Raw genomic sequence first — 21,006 nt, 5'->3', positions numbered from 1 at the left:
TTTATTTATTCATTCATGTATGGGATGTAGGCATCACTGGCAAGGCCAGCTTTTGTTGCCCATCCCTAACTGTCCTTGAGAAGGTGGTGGTGAGTCACCCTCATGAACCGCTGCAATCCATGTGGTGAAGGTACTCCCACAGTGCTGTTAGGGAGGGAGTTCCAGGATTCTGACCCAGCAATGATGAAGGAACGGCGATATATTTCCAAGTCAGGATGGTGTGCGACTTGGAGGAGAACTTGGAGGTGGTGGTGCTCCCATGCACCTGCTGCCCTTTTCCTTCTAGGTGGTAAAGGTCGCAAGTTTGGGAGATGCTGTCGAAGAAGCCTTTTTGAGTTGCTCCAGTGCATCTTGTAGATGGTACACACTACAGCCACGTTGTGCTGGTGGTGGAGGGAGTGAATGTTTCAGGTGGTGGATGGGGCTGTCAATCAAGCAGACTGCTTTGTCCTGGATGGTGTCGAGCTTCTTGAGTGTTGTTGGAGCTGCATTCATCCAGGCAAGTGGAGAGTAGTCCATCACACTCCTTACTTGTGCCTTGTAGATGGTGGAAAGGCTTTGGGGAGTCAGGAGTGAGAGTCATTCACCACAGAATACCCAGCCTCTGACCGACACTTGTAGCCACAGTATTTATGCGGCTGGTTCAGTTAAGTTTTTGGTCAATGGTGACTCCTAGGGTGTTGATATAGAGGGATTCCAACGATGGTAATGCCACTGAATGTCAAGGGGAGGTGGTCACCGACTCCCTTATTGGAGAGGGTCATTGCCTGGCACTTAAGTGGCAAGTAACATTTGTTCCACACATCAGCCCAAGCCTGGATGTTGTCCAGATCTTGCTGCATGTGGGCACAGACTGATTTATTATCTGAGGAGTTGGGAATGAAACTGAACACTCTGCAATCATCAGCGAACATCCCCACTTCTGACCTTATGATGGAGGGAAGGTCATTGATGAAGCAGCCGAAACTCCTGCAGCAAAGTCCTGGGGCTGAGGTGATTGGTTTCCAACCACAGTCATCTACCTTTGTGCTAGGTATGACTCCAGCCAACAGAGAGTTTTCCCCCTGATGCCAATTGACTTCAATTTTAGTAGGCCTCCTTGGTGCCACACTCCGTCAAATGCTGCTTTGATGTCAAGGGCATGCACACTCACCTCACCTCTGGAATTCAGCTATTTTGTCCATGTCTGGACCAAGGCTGTAATGAGGTCAGGAGCCGAGTGGTCCTGGCGGAACCCAAACTGAGTATCGGTGATCAAGTTATTGGTGAGTAAGTGCCGCTTGATAGCAGTTACTGACCCCTGCCATCTCCATGCTGATTGAGAATGAGCTGATGGGGTGGTAATTGGCAAATTGGATTTGTCCTGCTTTTTATGGACAGGACATACCCAGGCAATTTTCCACTTTGTCAGGTAGATGCCAGTGTTGTGGCTGTACTGGAACAGCTTGGCTGGAGGCATGGCTAGTTCTGAAGCACAGGTCTTCAGCACTAGAGCCAAGATGTCATCAGGGCCCATAGCATTTGCTGTTTCCAGTGCGCTCAGCCATTTCTTGATATCACATGGAGTGAATTGAGTTGGCTGAAGACTGGCTTCTGTGATGGTGGGGACCTCAGGAGGAGGCAGAGGTGGGATCCTCCACTCAGCACTTCTGGCTGAAGATGGTTGCAAACACTTCAGCCTTGTCTTTTGCACTCATGTGTTGGGCTCCACCATAATTGAGGATGGGGATGTTCATGGGGCCATCTCCTCCCATTAGTTGTTTAATTGTCTGCCACCATTCATGACTGGATGTGGCAGGACTGCAGAACTTTGATCTAATCTGTTGGTTGTGAGATCTCTAGCTGGCTATAGCATGCTGATTCTTTTATTTATCATGCATGTAGTCCTGTTCTGCAGCTTCATCAGGTTGGCCTGGTGCTGCTCCTGGCATGCTCTTCCACACTCCTCATTGAACCAAGGTTGATTGCCTGGCTTGATGGTAATTGTAGAGTGAGGGATATGCCGGGCCATGAGGTTACAGATTGTTGCAGAATACAGTTCTGCTGCTACTGATGGCTCACAGCACCTTAAGGACGCTCCATTTCAAGCTGCTGATCTGTTCTAATCTATCCCATTTAGCATGGTGGTAGTGCCACAAACAAAGATGGGTGTAGATGGGACTTCGTCTCCACAAGGACTGTGCAGTCCTCACTCCTACCAATCCGGTTATGGGCAGATGCATCTGCGGTAGTTAAATTGATGAGAACGAGGTCAAGTAGGATTTTCCCTCGTGTTGGTGTTCTCACCACCTGCCGCAAGCCTAGTCTGGCAGCTATGTCCTTCAGGACTCGGCCAGCTCAGTCAGTAGTGGTGCTACTGAGCCACTCTTGATGATGGACATTGAAGTTCTCCACTCAGTACATTCTGTGCCCTTGCAGCGCTTCTTCCAAGTGGTGTTCAACATGGAGGAGTACTGATTCATCAACTGAGGGAGGGCGGTAGATGCTAATCAGCAGGAGGTTTCCTTGCCCATGTTTGACCTGATGCCATGAGATTTCATGGGGTCTGGAGTCAATGTTGAGGACTCCCAGGACCACTCTTCCCTGACTGTACACCACTGTGCCACCACCTCTGGTGGGTATGACCTATCGGTGGGACAGAACATACTCAGGGATGGTGATGGAGGAGTTTGGGGTGCTGGCTGATAGTCATACTCACAAAATCATATCTAGGTCAGGCTGTTGCTCGACTAGTCTGTGGAACAGTTCTCCCAATTTTGACACAAGTACCCAGATGTTAGTGAGGAGGACTCTGCAGGGTCGACTGGGTTGGGTCCGCTTTTGGCGTATCCGAATCCAAGCGGTCCATCCAGTTTTAATCTTATTGTACATTTTTGTAGCGGTTTAATACAACTGAGTGGCTTGCTAGGCCATTCAGAAGGCAGTTAAGATTCAACCACATTGCTGTGGGTCTGGAGTCAAATATAGGCCAGACCGGGTAAAGATGGCAGCTTTCCTTCCCTAAAAGGACATTAGTGAACCAGATGAGTTTTTAATGACAATCCGATAGGATCATGGTCACCATTACGTATACTAGCTTTTGAATCCCAATTTCTTTAAATTCAAATTCATAAACCATGTTGGGATTTGAACTCGCGCCTCCGGATTATTCGTCCGGGCCTCTGGATTACTTGTCCAGTAACATAACCACTATGGTATTGTATCCATTGGTTTAGCAAGAGGCTGAAGATGGATCTTCATAAGCAGAGGCCAAACTCATGAATCTTGATGTGTACAATTTTGCTTTAAAACCTTCGAAAAAAATGATATCTTTTCACTTCAACATTGGATTACAAATAACTGTAAAACAAGTTCAAATAAACACTTCACTGCTGGTTTGGGAATGTCTTGGAATCGCTTTCCTCTGCTGCATTGTATATGCACTTAGTATAATCCCTTTTTCCCCCCCCAAAGAAAGTTGAATTTAAACGTGTTCACACGGATACTTTTAACTCACTAATACAAACTCTAAATTTCCAGCAAATAATCTTATTACTGTGCATTGGAGTTTGTAAAATGAGATATTGTAGGACTGAATCTTACCCTTTAAATATGCAGTTTTGTTGCCATTGCATTCTGTTACTGGATAATGTGGCACCAATTTTGGACTAACTGCTGAAAAGTGAATCGATCTATAATTAACTAGTATTGAGAATTTATACAAAAATTAATTGTTTGGGACACGGACAGATAAGTCCATTACCTCCGCCTTGCTTCATAAGATATCCAGTAAAGGCATTTGATACAAATACAAAGATCCATATCTGCGCTCAACATGTTAATATTCCAGCTATTTGCTTCAATAGATAGAAAATTACAAGCTGGCGAGCGCAGAAATGTAAAGCTCTGCCAAGCTATCCACAGCTCTATCTGTAGTATTTACATATATTATACTATATTGGCAAGAAGTTACTTATGAAAATAGCAGGGGGACTTTCACAACCCACCCATGGCAGCAAGAGAATATTAATTACTTGAACAATGGCAGAAAAGCTTTGCAGATAGTAATTCAACCAGTAACATTAATAATCCAAAATGGAAAATTCTGGAAGAACATGTCAGTCAGCATTTGAAAAGAAGAAAAGTTAGAGATTTTGGTGGAGCCATTCATCAGATTGCACAAACTGCACGAAGCAAACATATCTTTCTCTCTTCAGATGCTGACCAAGCTGCTGTGCATTTCCCGCATTTTCTATTTTTCAATTCAGATTTCTTGTCTGAGGTTTCCCTTGGTTTTTAACAGTAACCAACTTAAGCTTTTCAGTAAACATCTGTGACTAAAATGTTAGGTGGTGAAAAGCTATCTGTAATTTTCAAAATGACTAACTCTACATCAGAGAGAAATGGACAAATTTAATTCTGCAAAACATATTTTCAAACGCGAACCCCAAAATACACAGATTGCAGCAAGTACTGAAGTATTAAAAGCTCATGAACAGTTGACAAATATTATCCTTCGGACACAAAATGGTGTCTGTTGAAACAAAGTGTCTATAAATGTATTTCCGTTGGATAAAACCACATTAAACTAGTTAGTACTCACTTTGTAAACTTTAATATAGAGGTTCCAGGAGCAATGAATCCAGTATGGACTTGGATCTGGAATATTTGTGTGTTTGTTAACTAAAGCGGGGAGGAAAAAAAAAAACCTTAAATTTTAATAATAGGAGAGGCAACACTCACGCTGCAGTATGTATTGAACAGGCATTCCAGTTCACAAAATTACAATGAATACAGTTTACTGTATTGAAGAGGGTAAATAGTACCAGTCAGTCATTTTCAACCGACGTTATCATGTTTTTGGAAATTATGCAGATTGTACCGTCAGCTGGAGATGTTGAAGGCACAGAATTTTACTAAAATGATTTCCCTCCGTCTATAGTCAGTAACATGCAAATTTATGAGGCTTAAACAGCAGTTTTAACAAGTAAATGGGAGAGTGTGCTATAGGTCTTCATGGAAGAATAAGCTATCGGCAAAAAGATCTAGGATAGGGGGACTGACCGGATACAAACCACATACACACCAAGACTTGAGTTCTGAAGAAAGGAAAACAGAAATCCACAGCAACAGTTCAACAAAATGGGCTTTTTTTTTTTTTTATTTGGAAGAGAGGAGACTGGCTAAATTTTCTAAGGAATGGACAAAGTGGATCCAGGTGAATTGTTTACTGTGGAGAAGGGTTCAAATAACAAATAGAGCATAGCTTTAAAAATCAAGAAATGAGGAGAACACTTTCACCCAAACAGTTAACAGGGTTGTGCAAAAAGTTACTAGGGAAGGCTGTTGAAGCAGACAGTATAAATGGGTTCAAAGGGTTAACAGAAGGGTGCCTGGAGAGAGGAGAGATGGAGGCATGGAATGAGCTACCAGATAAATGGGGCTGAGTTTTCTGTGCCTTGTAGGCTTTCTTGTTTTTTAAAAAATATTTGTGATGTCCTTGTCCCCAGTAAACCGTCACTCCTACCTTCCTGTTCAATCCTCCTGGTATGACCCCATCTTCATTCCGTCAAGGCCAAGAGGGACATACTTGAGCATGCCTGGGCATAACTGGTTTAGCAATCCATGGCCAAATCTGGCTGGACCACATCAAGCCCTATTGGGCCTCGCTCTCCTCGGCCAAGGCCACCTACTCTGGAATGATCCTGAAGAGTGAAGATAACCCTCAGCTTCTCTTCTCCACCAGCTACCATCTCCTTAACTCCTTATCCCTTGCCTCTTCCACCCTTACCGTCTCTTATGTCCTTTCCCAGATCATCTTGCCCATTAGATCCATCTCCTGCTCCTTTGACCCCAGTCCCAATAAATTGCTAACAACCCAACTTCCCTTTCTAATTGCCATGTTCAAATGGTTCCCTTTCCTTAGGTACTGTCCCCTACCAGCAGAGTTGGTGGAACTCCAAATGATTTTCCATCCTTCCAAACTTGGGAATGGAGGGAGCATGAGCTTCTCCATCGCTCCAGTGATGGGGAAGTCTTTTGTGCATTCCAGAACAACTCCATTTATTTGATTAGTGGCTTCAACTTCAGAAGCTGGAAAATATGCACTACTTTGAGCTTTCCTATCTCTTGAACTAAAGCTTATGGAATTCACATATCCCCATTTAATGAATATTATTTCAGTTAATTGTTGATGCTACATGGACCAACCTTCGCTTGAAGTCTTCCGCCAATTGTTGATCGCATGTGAAAGGCAGCAACTATGACATCACCGTGGGCACTAACACCCAAAGAAGCAAATACTTTTCCCTCCTGGATTCGGTGTTCTCTGAGATTTAAGAAATTAAAAAATTGTTAATTCTATTTAAAAGTCTTCTGAAAATTTTTAAGTCTTCATTGGCCTTATTTTGTCCACAGCTATTAGAAGCCTTTTTGAAGAAGGGTGGAGGAAAACCGACCTATAGCATAAGGGACAGCAATATGATAGTTTTACGTTAAGTTAGGACTAATTTTTTTTATATGATCACAGGATGTGGGAGTCGCTGGCAAGGCCAGCATTTATTGCCATCCCTAATTGCCCTCGAGTGGCTTGCTAGGCCATTTCAGAGGGCAGTTAAGAGTCAACCACATTGCTGTGGGTCTGGAGTCACATAGGTCAGACCGGGTAAGAATGACAGATTTCCTTCCCTAAAGGACATTAGTGAACGAGATGGGCTTTTAACGACAATCCGATAGTTTCATGGTCACCATTACTGATACTAGCCTTTAATTCAAGATTTATTTAATTAACTGAATTTAAATTCCCCAACTGCCATGGAGGGATTTGGACTCTACTTCAGGCCTTTGGATTACAAGTCCAGTAACATTACCTCTATGCTACCGTTCCCCTGTTCGAGATGTGAACAGTAGAATATTTATTTTCAGAGGACTCTAATTATTGGGAGGTGAAATATATATATATTAAAAAGTTTTCATCTAGTGCATGCCCATTATATCAACATTGTAGGCCACACAAAAAAAAAATCACTAACTGAAATTCCATTATTAAGGTGATTTGTCCGTGAAATTTGGACCAAATTTGCTTCACACTCACTTCATTGCCTCTGAGCATATCTCAAAAAATTTAGTCAAATATATTAATCAATTTTATTTAACACCAGTTCTATTATAAAATACACTAGATTATGTACTACTGAAGTTAAATGTATGAAAACACATTTTTATGCCCATTCTACTTCAAACCATTTCCTGTCAACGTAGCTGCCGAGTCCAGGCACAAATGTTGCATCTTTATACAGTGGAGCAAATCAGTATGCAGGTAGGTTCGCTGTTGCTTTATTCATACTTCATTTTATTTCTTTACTCAAAACACAATTACTTATTGTACAACAAGCCAGCACTCGGATGCCAATGTGATATTATAAACATACTTAGAAATTTGACACATGTTGTGGTTGGGTCTGCAAATCATTTTTCACCATCTCATTACCCCCTCATCTCCTGAAGGTGCAAACTAATACTGGAGTACAGTACCAGAAGACACCAGAGTCAGAGGCTGTTCTCAGAGTGGAAGATGGCTGGTAAAGTTCCTATTTTTAAAAAAGGGGTATAAGACAGAATCAGATAACTCTAGTCCCATTAGTTTGGCATCAGTAAGAAGGAAGATACTCGAGGGAATAATTAGGGATGCAGCATATGTCCACATACACAGAGGTGGTCATATTGGGGAAAACCAACAAAGCTTCCGGAAAAGGTCATGTCTTACCAATCTGATTACATTTTTGGAGGATGTCACCAGGTTAATGGATGAGGGTAACGCAGTACACATTATCTACCTGGACTTTCAGGTTTTTGATATGGTACCGCATAAGAAACTTCTCTACAAGTGTGGAATTAGTGGCAATCTGCTGCAGTGGATTGAGATTTGGCTGAATGGCAGTCGACAGAAAGTGGTTGTAAATGGATTTGCTTGGAGACCGGTTACCAATAGTGTCCCACAGGGACTGGTGTTAGGGCCTTTGCTATTTACTATTTTCATCAATGAACTAGATGCAGGTGTTAGGGAAATGATCCGCAAGTTTGCGGACTATACCAAGATATGACAGAGTTAGAACTGGAGAGGATGCTCGATTACTACAAACAGATCTAGATGTGCTGGGGAATTGGGCCCATGTTTGGAAAATTAAGTTCAAATTAGAAAAGTGTAATGGACATGGCAGGTAAATGCTAAATATACATACACCCTACAAGGAAAAGAATTAAAACCAGTGGTGAAAGAAAGAGATCCGAGTGTATTAGTACATCAGTCTGTAAAGCTTCATAACCAATACTGTGAAGCTATAGCTAAAGCAAAAGGATTCTAGGGTGTACTCACAGGACAATTCACTATATTAAAAAAAACTATTTTGCCCTTTTAGAATACCTTGATTAGGCCTCAGTTAGGATAGTGTCCCCAGTTTTGGTTTTGTGATGAGGGATATTGAGACTTTGAAAAGGGTGTAGAGAAGGGCCACAATATCAATTCCCAGTTTAAAACACCTTAGTTACCCAGATAAGCACAATGAGCTGGGTCACATATTTTAGAGAAGCGCAGACTATGGAGCGAGTTGATTTAATCGTGAAGGGACTGGATTGTGTTTATACAGATCAATTATTTAAACCGAATAGGCTAGGGAGGACCACAGGTCATACGTACAAGTTACGCAAGGGCAGAACCAGGTTGGAGTGATTCTTTCTGTTCCTTTTCCCCCTACCCCAAGAACAGTGGACCTGTGGAACAGGTTGCTGGCTCGTGTGGTGAACAATGATTCGCTGTATTTCTTCAAGCAAGAGCTGGATCTGTTTCTGACTGGGGATCACCTCATACAAGAGGTAGGTATCCTGTTACATAAATCAGGGCCGATCAGATCTTCTGGACTAGTTTCAATCACCCAAGAGGATCAGGCAGGAATTTTCCTGTTTTTCCCCCCCTAATTAGCATTTGTTTTTAAATCTGGTTTTTTTGCCTGTCCCAGGAGATTGCCCGGCTCCGGGTGGGATGGGGAATATATCTATTGTGATGTATAAAGCATCACAACTGTGTGGGACAGGCTGGATGGTCCAGTAGGTCTGTCATTTTTATAGCTTCACAAGTCTACCCACCCTCTGATACCTTGCCCAAGTGACAGCCTAGAAAGAGTATTGGCAAGCTATTTAACCATGGAGGGAATGACACAGGCAAGCTTGATTCTGTCCTCATCTAAAGCCCACATTAGAGTCATTTGATAGCAATACCCCCGCTGAGATCAGCTAACTCGGCTTACAACGGAGAACAAAGCTTAGACTTCTATGGTCTGTATGACTCCCATCTCCACTGGCCAATGCACTCATCACTGAGCTATTAGGAGAGGTACCATTAGCTGTTTCAGTGCTATATTGTATGTAGGGCCCACGTGAATCCTCTACACAGCCACCCGATACCCAAGGCTAGAAATTATTGTTCACAATATTTACAAACACTTAACACATTCATGTGACACTCCTATGTCTACTATTTTAGCAAAGATGTTATGCAGTTTCTTTTATGTGGATTAATTATTCTGTTAAAACATTAGACACAGACGTCATACATACATATTAAGCATCTGTACAGTAACATAGCCAACAGTAATTTCTAAGCTCTGACATTTTAAACAGTAGAAATGACTGTTTTGGTAGGACTCACCCACTGATCAAATGCACAGAATAATGGATGGTCATATTCAAGAAGTCTGCACGGAAAATTATCCAATAATACCTCCCAAAGGTCAAAGAGTACTTACCTCATTTTATCATAATCTTGTGCAGTTGTAAAAATCTTCGTTTCACCAATAAAAACCTCAAAGAAAGGTCGGCAGCCATTCCTCTGTTTGTTGAAGCATGGGACTGGGCTCACAGTGACAGTTTTAATGATGAGGGGCTTGCAGTGTGGGAGCGTGGGTTTATCAGAAACCATTTCACAGATATATCCTATATATCTGAAATAAAAAAAAAGTAGAAGGCAGCAACTTTCTGTACACTGTCCTTGCTTAGATGAAGAACATTTATTATCTTCAAAATGTTCTATAAATCAGGCCTTTAAAGCTTGAGGATGAATAGAGTAAACAGACGTTAATGGGGGCAATTCCCATATTAAAAGACATTTTGTCATATCTATCAACTCAAACTGCATTTAGATCTTTTGGGGGGAGTTTTTCCCCCAACAGAGATTGGGGCCAGAAAGAGAATGAAGGAGGAGGCAGAAGAGGCTGAATAAAATAGATCATTTCATATTAACCAGTATGTTGAAATTAGAAGGCTTTATTTAGACTAGTACAATCCTTGTTATAGTGCATTAAAAGGGTGGACTCCAATTATTTCTTGAACCATTTGCTACAGATTTATGGTACTGCTAGATCAAAGAAATGTTTGCAATCTAACCAGCAGTAACGTTTTCCCTCTGAAAAGTATTTAATACAATTATAAATTACAATACCAATACATTACATGGGCTGCATTTTTTCACTTTTTCTCTCAAGGTCACCAATTCATGCCGGGATATAATTCCACAACTGCCAGTTAGTCTCCAGTACCTCACCTAGATAGCGATTCTTCATATGTGAGCCTAGACAACAAATATCAACTGGCTATTGGACCATAAGGGACACCACAGCCAAACCCAATCCTATCTTTACCCAATGTTCCCATCCCCTGCCCCACACACTTTACAACAAAAGTTACTCGATAGTGATCAGGAGTGGGAGCCCAGGCTGATTTCCCCTTGCTATACTGAGCCAAATATCATGCTTCTACTTTCATTGATAATCTAACTCAGTACAGCGAAAGGATTAACCCTGGCACAGTCATGATTTGTATGGCTCATCACAACACCAGGCAAATGCAAAACGTGCCCTCAACCAGATACGCACGGCCCAACGGGTAATGTGGCACGCGAATGTCCGATCTTGGAGAGGCAGGACACTTCATTAACATTAACAGTGCAATTGGGAAGCCCGATGTAAAATTCTCCACTGTCCCAGGGCTGGGGAAACCTGGCAGCAAAAGGAGACAAGAGCTGCCAGCTCCACAAGTTAAGTGCCTTTTATAGCACTCCCTGTGGGCCAGGAGATGCAGGAGTGCTCCCCGGCCCCTCAAGGAAGCCTTCGGCCTCCCTTCTGCCAATCACAGCCTCTCTCTATCCCGTCACAATTGGATGGATCAAATGGCCCATTGCACTACCGTAAAAAATGGTTATACTTTATGGCTATTAGGAAGATGTCTTGAAAAAAATATTTCTCTTGTGGCATAGCTCATGTATCCATCCCCAAAAAAATATACGTCTGAATCTCCATATCCACCATTTTTCCCCTCACAAAAACATAGAAACATAGAAATAACAGAAAATGCTGGAAAAACTCAGCAGGTCAGGCAACATCCGTGGAGAGAAATTTGAGTTGACGTTTCGGGTCGAACCCTTCTTCAAAACTGGAAAGAAAAGAAAACAGATCGAAGGCAGGGCTGCGATCGGACAAAAGAAGTGAAAGAAACAAAAGAGCTAGACGAGATGGTAATAGGCTGAGATTAGGTGTAAAGTGTACTGGCAGGGCAAGAGATAGCTGCCAGGTGTGAGAGAGAAACAAAAGGAAAGGGAGGGGTGGAACGGAGTGGAAAAATTACAAGAAAAAATGTGTAATAGGGGCCGAGGTTATCATCTGAAATTGTTGAACTCGATATTGAGTCCGAAAGGCTGCAGAGTGCCTAATCGGAAGATGAGGTGCTGTTCCTTGAGTTTACGTTGAGCTTCCGTGGAACAATACAAGAGGCCAAGGATGGTGAGGTCCGAGTGGGAATGGAGCGGTGAATTAAAATGACAGGCGACCGGAAGCTCGGGGTCACCCTTACGGACTGAACTCCTTTCCCCCCGCCCCCCCCCCCCTTTCCTTTTGTTTCTCTCTCACACCTGGCAGCTATCTCTTGCCCTGCCAGTACACTTTACACCTAATCTCAGCCTATTACCATCTCATCTAGCTCTTTTGTTTCTTTCACTTCTTTTGTCCGATCGCAGCCCTGCCTTCGATCTGTTTTCTTTTCTTTCCAGTTTTGAAGAAGGGTTCGACCCGAAACGTCAACTCAAATTTCTCTCCACGGATGTTGCCTGACCTGCTGAGTTTTTCCAGCATTTTCTGTTGTTATTTCGGATTTCCAACATCTGCAGTATTTTGCTATCGTAATAGAAACATAGAAGATAGGCGCAGGAGTAGGCCATTCGGCCCCTCGAGCCTGCTCCGCCATTCAATGCAATCATGGCTGATCATCCAAATTCAGTACCCTGTCCCTGCTTTCTCCCCATATCCCTTGATCCCCTTAGCCTTAAGAAATATATCTAACTCCTTCTTGAATATATTTAATGAATTGGCCTCAACTGTCTTCTGTGGTAGAGAATTCCACAGGTTCACCAGAGAAAGTGAAGGACCAATGTTAACCTATCCTGCCTGGCAGGAACGGGGCAGGTTCAGGTCAGATGCCAGTTTTACACCCCAGTGTGAAGTGCAAAATAGGGCAGGTTGTAAATCGGGAATCCAACCCAAAGCCACCCACTTCCTACCAGACAGGGTAGGTTAGACTCGGGGCTCAAGTCTTTCCTTCCTTTTGTGTGCCTCCCAAAGTTTCTAGTTGGTCCTCACATGTTTCTTCTATTTATGGCCTTTATTGAAACCTAAAAACTGACTGTAAGAGCTTTTATAGATATGTGAAGAGAAAAAGATTAGTGAAATCAAGTGTAGGTCCCTTGCAGTCAGAAGCAGGGGAAGTTATAATGGGGAACAAAGAAATGGAAGACCAATTAAATGCATATTTTGGTTCTGTCTTCACAAAGAAGGACACAAATAACCTCCCAGAGATGTTGGAGAACATAGGGTCTGATGAAAGGGAGGAACTGAAAGAAATCAGTATTTGTAGGGAAATGGTGTTAGGGAAATTGACGGGATTGAAGGCCGATAAATCCCCAGGGCCCGATAATCTACATCCTAGGGTACTTAAGGAGGTGGCCCTAGAAATAGTAGATGCATTGCTGATCATCTTCCAAAATTCGCTGGAATCTGGAACTGTACCCATGGATTGGAGGGTAGCTAATGTTACCCCACTATTCAAAAAGGGTGGTAGAGAGAAAGCGGGGAATTACAGACCGGTAAGCCTGACGTCGGTAGTGGGGAAAATGCTAAAGTCCATTATAAAAGGATGTAATAGCTGAGCACTTGGAAAACAGTGACAGGATCGGACAAAGTCAACATGGATTTACAAAAGGTAAATCGTGCTTGACTAATCTACTGGAATTTTTTGAGGATGTAACTGGGAAAATAGATAAAGGGAGAACCAGTAAATGTGGTGTATTTGGACTTTCAAAAGGCTTTCGATAAGGTCCCACATAAGAGATTAGCGTGTAAAGTTAAGGCACATGGGATTGGGGGCAAGGTATTGACTTGGATAGAGAACTGGTTGGCGGACAGAAAGCAGAGAGTAGGAATTAACGGGTCTTTTTCCGAGTGGCAGGCAGTGACTAGTGGGGTACCGCAGGGGTCGGTCCTTGGACCCCAGCTATTCATCACAATATACATTAATGATCTAGATAAGGGAACTAGATGTAATATCTCCAAGTTTGCAGACGACACAAAGCTGGGTGGGCGTGTGTGCTGCGAGGAGGATACCGAGAAACTCCAGGATGATTTGGACAGGTTGGGTGAATGGGCAGAAGCGTGGCAGATGCAATATAACGCGGATAAATGCGAGGTTATCCACTTTGGTGTCAAAAACAGAAAGGCAGACTATTATCTGAATGGCAATAGATTGGGAGAAGGGGAAGTGCAACGAGACCTGTGTGTCCTTGTGCACCAGTCGCTGAAGGTAAGCATGCAGGTGCAGCAGGCGGTGAAGAAGGCAAATGGTATGTTGGCCTTCATAGCGAAAGGGTTTGAGTACAGGAGCAAGGATGTCCTGCTGCAGTTATACAGGGCCTTGGTGAGGCCACACCTTGAGTACTGTGTGCAGATTTGGTCGCCTTATCTGAGGAAGGATTTTCTTGCCATGGAAGGAGTTCAGCGAAGATTCACAAGGCTGATCCCTGGGATGGCAGGAATGACGTATGAGGAGAGATTGGGTCGATTGGGATTATACTCGCTGGAGTTTAGAAGAATGAGAGGGGATCTCATCGAAACTTATAAAATTTTGACAGGTCTGGACAAACTAGATGCAGGTAGAATGTTCCCGATGGTCAGAGAGTCCAGAACCAGGGGTCACAGTCTAAAGATAAGGGGTAAGCCATTTAGGACAGAGATGAGGAAAAATTTCTTCACCCAGAGAGTGGTGAACCTGTGGAATTCTCTACCACAGAAGGCGGTTGAGGCCAAGTCTTTAAATATATTCAAGAAGGAGTTAGATATATTTCTTAGAGCTAAAGGTATCAAGGGATATGGGGAGAAGGCAGGTACGGGGTACTGAGTTTGGATGATCAGCCATGATCTCATCGAATGGCGGAGCAGGCTCGAGGGGCCGAATGGCCTACTCCTGCTCCTATCTTCTATGTTTCTAGGGTTTGCAGCAAGGTATACAGAGTTGGCGAGGTGTACCTGATCTAGTGAGGGCACGCTGTCTGGAAACTGGTAGAGGGAGACTCTGTTACCGGGGATAGAAGCTAAGGCCAGGAAGGAGTGGTGGGGGATGCTGTGGGAAAAGGTAGCATGAGGCTAGGTGGCGGTGGTGGGCTAGCTTATTGGCAGGTAAAAATCATAGAAATTTACATCACAGAGGGAGGCCATTCGGCCCATCTTGTCTGTGCCGGCCATCAAAGAGCTATCCACCCTAATCCAACTTTCCAGCACTTGGTCCATAGCCTTGTAGGTTACAGCAATTCAAGTGCATATCCAAGTACTTTTTAAATGTGATGAGGGTTTCTGCCTCTACCACCCCTTCAGGCAGTGAGTTCCAGACCCCCACCACCCTCTGGGTGAAAAACTCTCTCCTCAAATCCCCTCTAAACCTCCTACCAATTACTTTAAATCTATGCCCCCTGGTTATTGACCCTTCTGCTAATGGAAACAGGTCCTTCCTATCCACTCTATCTAGGCCCCTCATAATTTTATACACCTCAATTTGGCCTCCCCTCAGCCTCCTCCGTTCCAAAGAAAACAACCCCAGCCTATCCAATCTCTCCTCATAGCTAAAATTCCCCAGCCCAGGCAACATCGTAAATCTCCTCTGCACCCTCTCTAGTACAATCACACCCTTCCTGTAATGTGGTGACCAGAACTGCACGCAGTACTCTAGATGAGGCCTAACTAGTGTTTGGGGATGAAGGGGCTGGGGCATCAGCTGCAGCCTGGCAACACTCAGGTGGTGAGCAGAGACAGGAGAAAATCAGGGATGGGGCCACTAGAGGCCGTTTGAATCAGTGAGTATGCTTTGCACCTATGGGTACACTGGACACTTTCTCAAATCCTCAAAGACTCAACTCCACTCTTAGTAAACGGTCACTGCTGTCTACACCTCATTGATGATGTGATCCTTGGAATCCAACCATTGCAAAGAGAATTTATTGCAAAAAAAACACAGAAAAGACCCTTTGTACATTCCTTCCAAAGACTACGTAGAAGTTGCCTTTTGATCTCTAGCCAATTTAATTTCCCAAAGGATACAGCACTTCCAAGAAGATAAAGCTCTGTGGAATTTCTCTCTAACACAGATAATCAAGCATACTGCTATCCAGTTATATTATTTAACCAAAGCCAGAGGTCTTGACCAGATAACACACTTGTGGTCCCAACACCACTGGAATCATTATGTTGCAAAGAGCATCTGACAGGACCAAAACAATCACAAAGATTTAGTGATATTAGAATATCAATGAAAGGTCATTTCCAATAGTTAGAAAGTTACAGCACAGAAGGAGGCTATTTCGGCCCATCGTGTTAATCTCTGAAGTTGCTTACCTCCTGTGTGAAGGCCAAAGTGCAGGCCCTGTTTTTTTTGTATTAAGCAACTGGATGGCCGGAACTGGGCAAGAGAAGAGATGGCAGAAGCAGAACATTCCACAGACTAAAATAGCAGAGGCAGGACAGCCATCCTGGAATTGTAAAAAAAAATCCAAATCCATGAGAGATTACAAAATACATTTCATGAACTTTTCAAACTAAAAAAAAGTTTTAAAAATCCTGAGGGGTAAAACAAAGTTTCAAACTGGTTTCTGATGGGGGGGACCCCCCTCCACCCCACCCCACCCCTACATGCACCCCAGAGTCTCAGCCAGGTGGTCTTTCTACTCCTTACAGAATGAACAAGTATTTCATGCTACTTTATTGTACCTATTCCATCTAGTGTGTACAATACAGAACGGATAATGACAACTTTGTGCACTTGTAAGCATGCCTTAATTGGCAGCAGTGCAATCGAATATAAATAATGCTGGGGCCAGAGGTCCAGAGAACAACCTCAAGAGGCAACAGTGCTATCTGTGGCAAATGGAAATGGCCAACACATCCCACCATTTATTTCTGGTGATGCCAGACTGAATGTTCAGCCATCCTGTTTAGATTTTCACACATCTGGTCTATAGGAACCATCGCAAACCACCAGGAGCGGCCCAGTAATCACAAATGCTCATGTATGCACAGCACTAGGAGCTCCAGCACATTACAGAATCTTGCCACAAGAAATATTATACTATTTAGTTACCCTGTAAACAACAAGTAGTCAGGGAATATTCAATTGAAACTAGTGTACCTACCACAAATAGAAAAACAATCTAGCTGTTGAATTAACATTTAAAACATTTAAATGTAAATTAATGGCAAATATTACTGGTGATCTGAGTTCTTGATCATAAATAACAAACACTTAAATTTATACTCCTCCTCCACCCACCGCCCCCCCTTCCCCCTCTCTACAGGTGCCAGCTCTTCATAGTGTACTGTTCCATGGACAGCTGCAGCCCCTTATACCTTGAAGTACCTATTCTTCGTGTGTGAACCAAGTCACAAGTGTCAACCAGCTATTCCATCATCGAGGACATGACAGCAAAACTCAGCTAATATCTACGTACATGTATTTTCCAGCAGGAGACAGTGGATTGCGATTGAGTGTGAACACCCTGGTTGATTTCTCTCCTTCCCCCATTCCAGTCCAGAAATGCCAAATTATAGCATCCCCCAATGCTTCCCCAGTTAAATCAGCAAACTCAGCATAAAGTAGGAATTGAATGGGATACTTCCTGGTCTGCATGGCTTCACACAATGTGGTGAATTTACCCAATAATGTTTTTAGTTTCCCACAGTTTTGCTGCGTCTTACCACACAGTGAATAGCACAGACATTCTTGGGGTTTTGCTGCAGCCAGTGATGTATGTTCTTACACACTGCATACAAGTTGTGTAAACTGGGGGCTTGTCGAGCTGGCCAGCTGCATTCTGATATCTATTTAAAAGAGAGAGACAGAAACAAAAGAAAATTCAGTGCGTACAGCATCAAATTCTGCTCAACAAAAGGTATGGAGCTTGTAGGTAGGAGAGTGTAGAGGGTAGCGCTGCATCAAATGCAAGCAACACAGATGTTGTGATGAAAATTACGTGATTGCAACAAGTTATCAAAGGTAACAATGCCACTTTAATAAAGCAAAAGACAAATTCAAAGTTTTCTGAAAATGCTCAAAAGCTGAAAGACAGTGAAAATAAAATTTTTAAATCTTTAACTTTTTTTTAAAATTATGACAATTAAATCAAATTTGAGCGTTTAAAAGTCAAATTTACTAAATAGCTGGCTTAAAGGAAATTGTTCCCAAGCTTCCCCCATCACTCTGTAGCCGAGTGCCAATTGAATGCCTGGGCTGAGGAGTGAAGAGGGGAAAACCAGTCAACATTTCAGGTCTTGATCACCATCCAGTGACACTCCCAGGAAAGTGCATGTGTGGATGTCAGAATCAAACCTGGTTGCGATGTATCCCATGGTCAAGTAGTCTGCCAACAATCACAGTCTAGACTCACACAAAACATGACCACTTTGGAGCGGTCCCAGGTGCAACCACTCATGCAACTGAACCTCAGTGTGAATCAGCTCCTTCAAGAGAGATGGGCAGAAAAAAAAAGAAATAAAATCTGGGCAAGTATTTTTTTTTTTACATTCCAACAAAATCATGCAAAACTATTTTGTTTTAATAATCAAATGGCAATTCCAGTTTGGATCAATTTGAATAAAATAATTTTCATTTACAGTGTCCTTTAATCACATCTCTATGGACATCCCAAAGTGCTGCACCTCCAATGAAGTGCAGTCATCATTATGTGCATAAGCATGGCAACCAATTTACACACAGCAAGTTCTCATTTCCGGAAATAAGAATAATCATACAATGTGTTTTTTTTAAATAATCTTGGTTGAGGAAGAATTATTGGCCTGGACACCCAGAGAATTCACCATTCTTCTTTGAATAGTGCCTTGGGATCTTTAATGTCCTCCTGAATCACCAGAACAGGCAGACAAGGCATGCCCATTATAAAGATCAATTATGGAGTCAAACACAACATCATCAATACTGGCAAAATCAACGACACGAGGGTCACCAGGAGCATGGGGCAGAATGCAATGTTACAATGACATGTAAATTTTTGTCTGATTACACCGCTGAAGCGCCTTGGGACATTTTAACTTTAAAAGGTGCTATATAAATGCAAGTTGTTGAATGACATCATACTTTTACAGATCAGATCATGTGACTGTCTGCAGACAGAAGAGAGTCTGCCAAACATTTATTTAAAAGAAACACATTTTACCGAGAACTATACAAACGAAACACAAAATACTAATAACCTCACGCTAGAACAAAGTACGTAAAATGTGTTCTTATAACCAGCAAATACCTATGAAGCTAGCCACGAATACATACTTACTCTATTGTGAAACTTGGCACTTCTGTAAGATTTCTGAGATAAGTTGAAGATCGTATAATGATCCAGGTGCCGTGAATCCAAGAATGATCGGACATCGTCAATTTGATTCTTGAAACTCAACTCCACTCCTTCAGCAGGATAGGATATCACTGACAGATAGTGGAAACCAGTGTCAGATAGATATATTAATCTCCTAAACACATTTAATTAAAACTAAATTTCTGCTTCACATACTTCAAATTATAGTGCCATCTCCCAAACCATATATTTGCAACAGAAAACATGAAGTCAGCAAAGTCCTTTGGCTCCAACTAGCCTATTTCCATAAATCATGCACGTTTTGTCCCATCACAGACTCTACTCAACTTAATTAATCTACTGAGGGATAGCAGGAGTACATTTCCAAGAAGGTATAATTGCTTGATTTGCTTGTTCTCTTGTTGTTCTCCTTGTTCTCTTCCAATCTCTAAAGAGCCGACAGTCCAGGGATGCATGTTCTATTAACACATCAGTACTGCTCTGTGACTAGCTGTACATGTGGACCAGGTAATTCAAGCCTTTCTCTGCAATATGGTACAGCACCATTCAATTGATAAGTACACCATATACTGACTAGGCAGAAAGAAGCAGAAACTAGTCACTGTTTAGACTAGGCACATTGGGCAACCCTCAAATATGCAACTCTAAACTCTATAGAGATCAGCTTTAGTAATAATATACCAGTTGTATTGAATCACCCAAAAACCTGAACAGGTCAGACAACTGCCTTTGCAACCTCCTCCCCACACATACAAACTAGTACTTCCAGGGTCACTGCAGTAAAACATCCCAACTCCCTCTAAGCTCAAATCACAAATATTCAAGAACTTAGAATTAAGCCAAATCACTCCATGTAACAAAGTATGCGAACAAAAGGTACAACGCAATGTACTTAGAATTTTGAAAAACAAAGTGCATGGTTATGAAAACAGTTGGGAGGGTTTCACCCTACCACCAGAAGGAGTCCTAGGAGCCTTTGAAAGATGGCAGGATGCAGGCTACAAGCTGCATCTCACATACAGGAGTTGTGTGGATTGGGTAGGAAAACAATCCACAAAGTGTCTACTTTACAACAATATCCATAAGCTAAAAATTACAATAAGCTTAAACATTTAAATCGCAAAAATGAAAATATGTACTGTACCTATTATCCGTGTTGTAATGTAAGAAATATTAAGTTCGCCCTTGGCATAACTAAAAAAACAAAAATATTAAATTAAGCAAGACATTATTTAACAAGAATTCTGAAAAGTCTATAACAATAATTTGAATAAACATCTACCTAAAGGAAGAATGGTTATAAATTTTATTATTTTTTATCCCTTAGGGAATTTTGTATAGCAATGGGAAAGGAAAGACAACCCATTGCCTTTCCAAGGAAAGGCATCCACTGTCAACATCAAGCACTCCCCAGCTACAAGCGGAGTTAAAAAAAAACCCAAAAAAAACGCTCTACTCTGCCACAATAAGCATCTCCGGTTCAACTTCAGAAGAGTGAGTCCGACTACAGAGAATTTTTCCATCTCTTGCAGCAATTGGTCTAATGGTCTACATAAGTGTAGATTAGAAGCAGCTTTGCACAGTGGGCTCATGCCCACCGGAACTGGGTTGAGACTGGCCAAACTCATTTCATAGTACCAATGTTTTAAGAATACATTAAAAAAAAAACTTTTTCACTCCCAGAAGGAATCCACTGCTCTACACTGGAAGCAGCTATTTTTGAATAATTCAAATAGTAATGACATTCACTGAGCTAGAACAAGAGTCTTTCTCAAATTGCTCCCACCCTCTCTGCACATTGGAGGTCAGCAGCCAGACCAACCTGCTAGGAAATAAAATGCCTCTATATAATTTAACTTTGATTTTTCTTTCACTCACACAATAACAGGAGGCATAATGCTGGTATGGGAAATATATTCATTCGGGCAGTCACTGTAAAGCAATCAGGAAGAGATACCGTGGCTGGTTTTCCCTTTAGTGCCTGTACTGCCATGTTGGCTGAGCACTAACCAGAGGTCAATACTGAAAACTTTCTCATCTCTATGGCTCAGTGCCACTGTAGT

The 21,006-nt window shown here is 42.4% G+C and overlaps 1 protein-coding gene across 2 annotated transcripts in view; it reads right to left on the bottom strand.

The window, feature by feature from the left end:
* Nucleotides 1-21,006, bottom strand: part of dnajc6 (DnaJ (Hsp40) homolog, subfamily C, member 6) — a 167,277-nt gene that overhangs the window by 64,060 nt on the left and 82,211 nt on the right. For both annotated transcript variants that reach the window (XM_085982706.1, XM_085982705.1), the window contains 7 exons: nucleotides 20,088-20,137; nucleotides 18,905-19,053; nucleotides 17,313-17,435; nucleotides 15,957-16,090; nucleotides 9,780-9,974; nucleotides 6,190-6,307; nucleotides 4,583-4,662 (listed from right to left, as the gene is read on the bottom strand). In XM_085982706.1, coding sequence (XP_085838832.1) covers nucleotides 4,583-4,662; nucleotides 6,190-6,307; nucleotides 9,780-9,974; nucleotides 15,957-16,090; nucleotides 17,313-17,435; nucleotides 18,905-19,053; nucleotides 20,088-20,137 — 849 coding nt within the window. The remainder of the gene's footprint in view (nucleotides 1-4,582; nucleotides 4,663-6,189; nucleotides 6,308-9,779; nucleotides 9,975-15,956; nucleotides 16,091-17,312; nucleotides 17,436-18,904; nucleotides 19,054-20,087; nucleotides 20,138-21,006) is intronic.

The sequence above is a fragment of the Somniosus microcephalus genome, chromosome 3 (assembly GCF_052327205.1).
Source record: "Somniosus microcephalus isolate GS21.2 chromosome 3, FLI_Smic_1.0, whole genome shotgun sequence".
In the NCBI taxonomy this organism is placed as follows: Eukaryota; Metazoa; Chordata; class Chondrichthyes; order Squaliformes; family Somniosidae; genus Somniosus; species Somniosus microcephalus.
This window is presented reverse-complemented; position numbering and strand designations above follow the sequence as displayed.